The 8577-nt window shown below is 50.3% G+C and overlaps 1 protein-coding gene across 4 annotated transcripts in view; it reads left to right on the top strand.

Annotated features, from left to right (window-relative positions):
- Window positions 1-8577, top strand: part of PNPLA7 (patatin like domain 7, lysophospholipase) — an 87330-nt gene that overhangs the window by 70625 nt on the left and 8128 nt on the right. For all 4 annotated transcript variants that reach the window (XM_019641175.1, XM_019641168.1, XM_019641161.1 and 1 more), the window contains 3 exons: window positions 6520-6583; window positions 6854-7022; window positions 8333-8515. In XM_019641175.1, the coding sequence (XP_019496720.1) occupies window positions 6520-6583; window positions 6854-7022; window positions 8333-8515 (416 nt within the window). The remainder of the gene's footprint in view (window positions 1-6519; window positions 6584-6853; window positions 7023-8332; window positions 8516-8577) is intronic.

Genomic DNA, 8577 nt, shown 5'->3' with positions numbered 1-8577 from the left:
CATCGCGCCACTCGGCCGGCCCAGTGGAATTATTTTCTTAATATCTGTTTTGGCATGTTTATTGATACAGTGTAGAAACACAACTGACTTTCGTGTGTTGGTTTTCTATCCTATGACTTCATTTGTTAGTTTTAACAGTTTTTTTTTTTTATGGACTTTTTAGGGTTTTCTATAGATAAGGTCAAGTCTGCAAACCAGGAAAATTTTACTTCTTCCTTTCCAATTTTGATGGCTTTTAGTTCTTTTTCTTGCCCCACTGCTCTGATTAGGACGTCCAGTACCGTGTTGAATAGCAGTGGTGAGAGCAGGCACCCCGGCCTTGTTCCTGATCTTAGGGGAAAGCTTTCAGGCTACCACCATTGAGCGTGATGTTAGCTTTCAGATTTTTATGTATGGCCTTTAATGTAGTGAGAAAGTTTCTTTCTATAAGTAGTTTGTTGAGTGCTTTATTATAAAAAGGTGCTAAATTTTGTCAAATGCTTTTTCTGCATCAGTTGACATGATCATGTGGTTTTTTTCATTCATCCTGTGAATGTGGTTATTACACTGGTTGATATTCCTTGGTTGAACCATCTTTGCATTCCAGGAACAAGTCCTACTTGGTCATAGCGTATACTCCTTTTAATATACTGCTGAATTTGGTTAGCTGCTATTTTGTTGGGGATTTTTGCATCAGTACTGATAAAGGTTATTTATCTGCAATTTTCTCACGGTGCCTTTGTCTTATCGTGGCTTTGGTGCCTCGGTAATGCTGGCCCCATGGAATGACTTAGAAAGTATTCCCTCAAGTCAATATTTTGGAAGAGTTTGAGGAGGACTGGTGTTAATTTATCTTTAAATATTTGATAGAATTCACCAGTGAAGCTGTCTCATGCATGGTTTTTCTTTATTGGTATTATTATTATTATTACTGATCCAATCTTCTTACTATTTATAGGTCTACGCAGATTTTCTGTTTCTTCATGATTCAGTCTTGGTACATCTTGTGTTTCTAGGAATTTGTCCATTTCATCTAGATTATCTGATTTGTTGATGTACAGTTCATACTCCTTTTTATTTCTGTACAATCGATAATGTCCCATCATTTCTGATTTTCGTGATTTTTAACCTCCCATTTTCTTTTATTCATCTAGCTGAAGGTTTGTCAATTTTGTTGATTCTTTCAAAGAACCAACTTTGGTTTCACTTATTTTCTTTATTGGTTATTTTCCTCTATTTTATTTACTCTCTGTTCTAATCTTTACTTTTTCCTTCCTTCTGTTAGCTCTGGGTTTAGTTTGATATTCTTTTCTAGTTACTGAGGTATAAATTTAGGCTGTTGATTTAAGATTTTTCTTTTATGCCTCATAGTCCCTGGAGCAGCCCTGTGCTTGCTTCTGCTTCTTTCCTGTTTCTAAATCCCATTTCAGTTTTCTACAGTCCTTAAGGCGACTTGGCTTTTTACAATAAAAGCAGATTCCTCTACAGGAGTTTCCTTAGCAAACCTTTAATAATTTTGTTGCTTTGCTCTCAGAAACCAGTAGGTGCATTAATTGGGATAAATCAGAAAAGCCAGGATCATAAGTTCGTTCTAACACTTAATTCAAATTCCTTTGCAAGGTCATCGGGGCCCTCGAGAGGGTTGGGGGAATCTATAATAGATTCCTTAGCTCTGCCTGCACACAACCGCAGATTCTCCTCCGCCCAAGACCAGCTCCTCTCCAAAGGGAGCTTCAGCAGACGAGCAGGAGAGAGGCGAAGAAAAAGGAGACCAAGGCCAGACAAGTAAAGCACACAGTGGGGCAGCTGGAGAAGAGGGGAAAGTGGGCGTTGGCACTGAGCAGCTTCAGAAACCTTCTTTAGTTCAGAGACAGCCTCTAAATTTTCTTACTAACTTCCTGGAGAGAAGAATATCTCTCTGCACCATTTCAGAGGCTTCTGTCTATTTGCCAGTTGAGGTAAACCTCCCATTTCGATGTTTGATTTTTTTAAGCTGGCGTTTTGTAACTGTGCACACAAAAATTAATTTAGATGTTAAAAGAGCTCCTTTTTGGCCGTCTTAAGTTGATATTATTTCCAGTTAAATCTTCCATGTCTGTAAGTACTTGCAAGACTCTTAGGAACTTTACATCTGCAGGAGTATTAATGGGTCTGGAGTCTGGGAGGTTGTCAGCCTTTGAGGCATGATTTCCCATGTTAATTTTTAGTTTTCTTTTGAGGTCTGCAGAGTCTGAACTAATATCTAGGGATACCAGGTAGCGGGTTGGAGTGTGCTGCTTATGGGTGGAGCTCCAAGGGGCTGTCACCTCCCGAGTCGCTGCAACCCGCTCACGGGTACGTGTCTCGGTTTCTCTCCCCTGTTGTCTAATACAACCGTGAGGACTCGGAGCGCTAGGTAACCAGCCTTTATGTGTGCGTCCCCGGACGAGTCCAATATTTAATTACAGTTGTGCTGGAATTCCCTATGGGGCCACTGCACGTTTTGAGGGGTACCCTCAAACACCTCCACAAACGTTCTTAGTCACCTAAGAATAGCCGAAATTCGAGCTGGAGGAAGCAAACGCCCCTTATCTTTGGAGCTGAACAAGTTCAAACCCTCATTTATCTAGCAAAAGCTTGTGTTCATACTCGCAGTAAGCAATTCCAATTGAAAAGCCAAAATTAAAACCAGCCACCCATTTTTTTTCTCCTGTCTCAGAGTTATCTTAACTCTTGTCCTTAACCTGGGTTGTCTCAACCCTTAACCTTTAATGCCACCTCAAGGGTTAAAAACAAAAACAAAAACAGCTCAAGGGTCTGCCAGGTGGTGCAGTTGGTTAAGAGCACGAGCTCTGAGCAACAGGGTTGCTGGTTTGATTCTCACATGGGCCAGTGAGCTGCGCCCGAGCTGAGGTGCTGCTGAGCTGCCAACGGGCGGCCAGATGGCTCAGTTGGTAAAAGCGCATGCTCTTAACAACAAGGCTGCTGGTTTGACTCCCACATGGGATGGTGGGCTGCGCCCCCCCCACCCCCACCCCAGGTAGATTGAGGACGGCAACTGGACTTGGAGCTGATGGGTCCCGGAGAAACACAATGTTCCCCTTCCCAACTCCCCAACATTGTTCCCTTCCCCAATTCTCCAATAAAATCTTTAATAAATAAATGAATAAATAAAACAAAACAGCTCAAGTAAAGTCATGGCCTCCTACCTTAAAACAGGGAGGTCCGGAATGCCAAAAAAAACTCAACCAGTTTCACCCGAAGTGAAGCAGGGAGCTGGTGGGGCACAATGGGCCCCCGCTGGTACCTAGCACTGAACCCAGGTCCACAGGATGCTCTTGGGTGGGCTTCTTTGGAATCCTGCCCAACTACGCCAAGTAATGTTGACGAAAAACATCCAAAGAAAGCTTATGAGTTTATTTGAGCCAAACTGACGACAATTGCCAGGAAGCAAAGTCTCAACGGATTGAGAAAATACTCCCTGAGATCTGTTTTAAAAATGCACACATTGGGCCGGCCGAGTGGCGCGATGGTTAAGAACTCGCTTGGGATGCCAGAGGGCCCCGGTTCGGATCCCACATATGAGGGCCAGTGACACTGCCCTCCACAGCTAAGATGCTGAACAACAGCTCAACCTGGAGCTGGGCTGCTGTGAGTCGCCGGCGACGGTGTAGGCTGCAGCCCCTGCTGCATTGGGTTGCCATGGGCTACCATGTGTAGCCAGCAGCCAGTGTGAGCGGCCAGCAGCCGCTGTGAGCGGTCGTCCAGAAGCCGGCGACTGATCTGCCTCGCCTGGGAAGAGCGCAATGATGGTGCCAACTTGGGCCAGTGAAGCAACGTCCTCCACAACTAGACTGAAGAACAAAACGACAGCAACTTGTCTGTTCCCCTTCCCCCAATTCCGCAGCGCTGTTCCCATCCCCCCATTCCCCCAATAAAAATTTTTAAAATTAAAAAAAAAATGCACATATTTATAGCTATAAAGTTCCCTCTTAGTACTCCTTTTGCTGCCTCCCTTAAGTTTTGGAATGTTGTGTCTTCATTTTCATTTGTCTCAAGGTATTTGCTGATTTCCCTGTGACTTCTTCTTTGACCCACTGGTTGTTTAAATGTGTGTTGTTTAATTTCCATGTATTTGTGAATTTTCCAGTTTTCCCTCTGTTGTTGATTTCTAGTTTCATACCACTGTGATCTGGAAAGATACTTGGTATGATTTGAGTCTTTTGAAGTTCATTAAGGCTTGTTTTGTGGCCCACTCTATAGTCTGTCCTGGAGAGTGTCCTGTGTGCACTTGAGGAGGATGTGTGTTCTGCTGCTGTCGTGTGGCTGGTCTTTCCTCTTACGCATTTTGGTGAGTGTGTGGTGGTATCTCGCTATGGCTTTAATTTACATTTCCCAGGAAGTAAGAAGTTCATTTGTTTATTGGCCATTGGGACGCCCTAAGTTCCTGTCAAGTTACCCACCCCTTTCATTGGGTTGCCATCTTTCCCTTGTTGATGGACAGAGTTCTCTCTGTAACCTGGATGTAGTTCCTGTTTTGGATGCAAATGTTGCAGATACCTTTCCCTCTCTCTGACTTGCTTTTTTATTCTTTTCGTGGTATCTTTTGACAAACAGAAGTTCTGAATTCTAATGTAGACCAGTCTATCAGTTTTTTCCTATATTGTTACTGATTTTTACATTTTACCGAAGAAATTTCACCTGCCCCCAAATTATGAAGGTGTCCTTCTAAAAACTTTATGGTTTCACCTTTCAAGTTCACAGTACATTTGGCATTGATTTTGGTTATGATATGAGATAGAATCAAGATTCATTTCATCTATTGGGATCTTCAGGTGACCCAGACCCTCACTTAGAAAGAACCAGCTCTGCCCTCTGCATTGCTAGGACACCTTTGCCGCAAGTCAGGTGACCCTATTTATGTAGGTCGCCTTTACTTCTGAGGGGCGTTTCTGCTGAGGGAAGATTATAGGCTGAATAGCCATTTTCTTCTAGCACTTTGAAGGTGTCTTTCCGTTTCCTCCAGCTTCCAGGGGGGCAGGGAAGAAGCTGTTTGGCAGCCAGGCTGGCAGCGGCTGCCTGCTTCAGCTGCGCCCCACAGAGCCCATGAGTCATCCTGTGTCTGCTCCCTGCCCGGGGTCCGCCCACCACCTGGGCTTCCGCACACCCCACTATGATGGGGTTGGTCACCACATTTCTGATTGACAGGAGCTGTAGCCCATGCCATAGGGACCAGAGCACTACTTTTGGGGGGCTCCACACTTCCCTGAGGGCCCCATCAGAGCCCCCGAGTCCAGACATGGAGGCCTAGAGCAGAAGATAGGTACCGAGGGGCAGGTAGAGCCCAGCAGGGGTCCCCTAAGGGCGTCAGGGCTGGGCTCCTCAGTACTCCTGCAGCCAGACATGGTCTGCCCATCCCGTCACATCCTGAAAATCCAAAAGGTGGACAGGACGTATCACTGCCTGTCCCTCACAGGTGTGTGAGGCAGTCCAGCCCTGAGAGGTCCCGACCTGTGCGGGTGACCGACTTGAGCTTGTAGCTCCTCCCAGCACAGCCTGACCCCTAGAGCAGCACTGCAGCCCCCTGACTGGACTGGCGCCCTTCACCCTAATCCCCACCACCTCAACAGGTTTCTGCCATGTAAGAGCTATGTGTGCACACAGGTCAGGCCAGAGCGCCGCACCTCAGGGGGACACCACCGTTGTAGGTGCACCTTTATATGGGTGCCTTTGAGAAAGCAAATGCTTCCAGTTAAAACAGTGTCTCCCACCTTTTAATCAGGCGCCCCTGGGGAAGGTCAAGTAAAGGGCTGGTGTGAGAAGGAAGCCCTCAGCACCCCCATGCTCCTCCTGCTGCAGCATGGGGCTTCGGGGCCAGTCCTCGGCTGGCGGCCCTTCTCAGACTGCATGTTCTGTCTAGGCTTCTGTTCCGAGCCCCCAGCGGCCTTTCCGCAGGTTCTGATGCTGGCCCTCCTGGTGGAGCTGGCCCTGACACCTCTATGTGGACAGTGGCTCTAAGACACCATAGACAGAAGAAGCTTGCTGATTTCAGAGACACAAGTGGTGCATCTCAAGCCTGGTGAACCACATGACACGGGACTCCAGCCAGCCTCGCTGACCTGGATTTGGGCATTTACATTATCTGGCATTTTACAAGCTTTGATTCCCCTGCCCCCGATACAGTCTCAGTGCTGCAAAGACTCAGCTCCTGTGTGTGTAGATGAGGAGACCAAGGTTCAGAGAGGGCCCCATCCCTGTACTTACCTGGGGAGCTGCTGAGCTTGTGCAGTCCTCCCAGCTCAGGGGGCTCAGCACCCACTCTACACCCTGTGACTCACCTGCGCAGAGGCCCCCCTTCAGGGCCGGGGGAATGGTCACCTCTGGCCACAGGCACTTCCTTATTCAAAGGTGAAAGGCTTCTCGTGGCTTTTGGGAAGAGCAGACTAATAGGACAGGGAGTGGGCGCTCTCGTCCTCTGCCTCGAGGCTGCTCCTGTGGCCTCGCTGTCCCGGGAGGTGGCTTGCCAGGACAGTTTTTCATAACTGGTGGTTCTGTTTTCAGGCCCCATCCTGCTGTTGACCAGTGACAACATAAAACAGCGCCTTGGCTCTGCTGCCCTGGACAGGTGTGCTGGCTCCACGTGGGAAACAGCCTGGTTTCCTGCCCTCCGCGGCTCCAAACACAGCCTTGAAATGTGCCCTGGAGTCTGCACCCCCTTGTCTGTGCCTCCCCTGTCTGCATACCCATCTACAGCCCCCACCCCCAGTCTGCACCCCATGTCTGCACCCCCCCATCCGCACTCCCCATCTGCACCCATGTCTGCACCCCTGTTCGCATATCCCTGTCTGTACCCCCGTCTGCACCCCCATCTGCACCTTCTGTCCGTGCCTTCCAGCATCCACGAGTACCGGCTGTGCAGCTGGTTGGGGCAACAGGAGGACATCCACCGGATTGTGCTCTACCAGGCGGACAGCACGCTCACGCCCTGGACCCAGCGCTGCATCCGGCAGGCCGACTGCATCCTCATCGTGGGCCTGGGCGAGCAGGAGCCCACAGTGGGCGAGGTGCTTTGAGGGGGCAGGGTTGAGGGGGACCTAGCAGTGGGCAGGGCTTCAGCAGGTGGGCGGGCGGAGGGGGGGGCGGGCTGAGGGTGGAGCTTTCAGCGGTGGGGCTGGGTGGTGGGCGGGGCTGCGGCTGGTGGGGTGTGATGGGCGGGGCTTCAGCGAGTGGGGCGGGGCGGTGGGACAGGGTCTCAGGGCTGCAGGTGGGCAGGTCCTGGCTGGGGTGGCCACTCTCTTCTTCACATCCCTGTTTTTCTTTTCCTTTGGATGAAATATCTCAAGAACGCAGGAAAGAACAGATCGTTAGAGCTAACACCCAGATTACCTGCTGTCCACATTTTGAAAACATTTTGCTGTATTTACCTTAGGCAGTGGTTTTAGCACAAAGCAGGGCAACCCCCTCCGTGTCCTCTTGTGAAGTTGGAGCCTCTGTGTGAAAGTTTCACACTTTCAGTACAGCACTGCTTTACAGGTTTAAATTTTATGTAAAAAGTGTCCTAGTTTTTACCATTTTGAAATTTCCTTTTTTTCAACAACACTTCACTCGTTTTTGTGACTGTTTAGTTTCCTGTCTGTGAGTTTCCCTCCCACCCCCACCCCATTAGCTGCTCTCAGGCCCTGAACTTAGCAGGCTGCCTGTGGGGTGTCTTCAGGGCGCCCACTTGGAAGGGTCACTGCATCACAGAGCACGTGGGCACAGGATGCCTCCTGCGTTAGGTGCTGTGTTCACTCGGTTTTCACTTGTGTGGTTGCTGCCGGGGAGGCCTGGTGCCCCGCATCCCCTGCCCCGCACCCCTTCTCACCACCACTGTCCTATGTGTTTCTAGCTCCATAGGTATGCAGTGGGGCCTGGTCATCCCTTTGGGTGGCATTCCCCTCCTCCTTCCCCTGTCCGTGACTGTTCTCACGACCTTTTGCCGCTCTGATCCTGGAGCAGCTAAAAACCCCTCCTCTGTGATGCAAGGAAGAGCGTTTGCAAAATTCATTTATTGAGGAGGTCTGGGTGTATGTGTCGAGAGGCAGTGTTAGAGCGATGGCCCTGCCTTCTGGCCGTGCCTGCCTTCTGGCCGTGCTCCCCGAGTCAAGTGCACAGCAGGCTCACGGGCTCAGCCTCACGGTGGGGGACATGAGTGCTGCACAGCCGAGCTGGGTGACAGAATCAGGGAGCCGCCCCCAAGGCCCTGCCCTGGGCTGCTGGGCCAGACGGCGTCCAGTGTGGAACCTCAGCAGACAGCCCCAGCTGGCCTTCAGCTCCGTCCTGCCCAAGTCCTCGGGCCCCAGGCGGCCCGACCACAGGCTCTGCTTTCCTGCAGCTGGAGCGGATGCTGGAGAGCACGGCGGTGCGCGCCCAGAAGCAGCTGATCCTGCTGCACCGGGAGGAGGGCCCGGCGCCATCCCGCACGGTCGAGTGGCTCAACATGCGCAGCTGGTGCTCCGGCCACCTGCACCTCTGCTGCCCGCGCCGCATCTTCTCCAGGAGGAGCCTGCCCAAGCTGGTGAGGGGGGGGCGCCCACCTCCAACACACAGCCCTGTCCTGACCCCCCCCCCCCCCCCCCC

The sequence above is a fragment of the Hipposideros armiger genome, unplaced genomic scaffold, assembly GCF_001890085.2.
Source record: "Hipposideros armiger isolate ML-2016 unplaced genomic scaffold, ASM189008v1 scaffold_3, whole genome shotgun sequence".
NCBI lineage: Eukaryota > Metazoa > Chordata > Mammalia > Chiroptera > Hipposideridae > Hipposideros > Hipposideros armiger.
The sequence above is the reverse complement of the archived record's forward strand: the minus strand, read 5'-3'. Positions and strand labels throughout refer to the sequence as shown.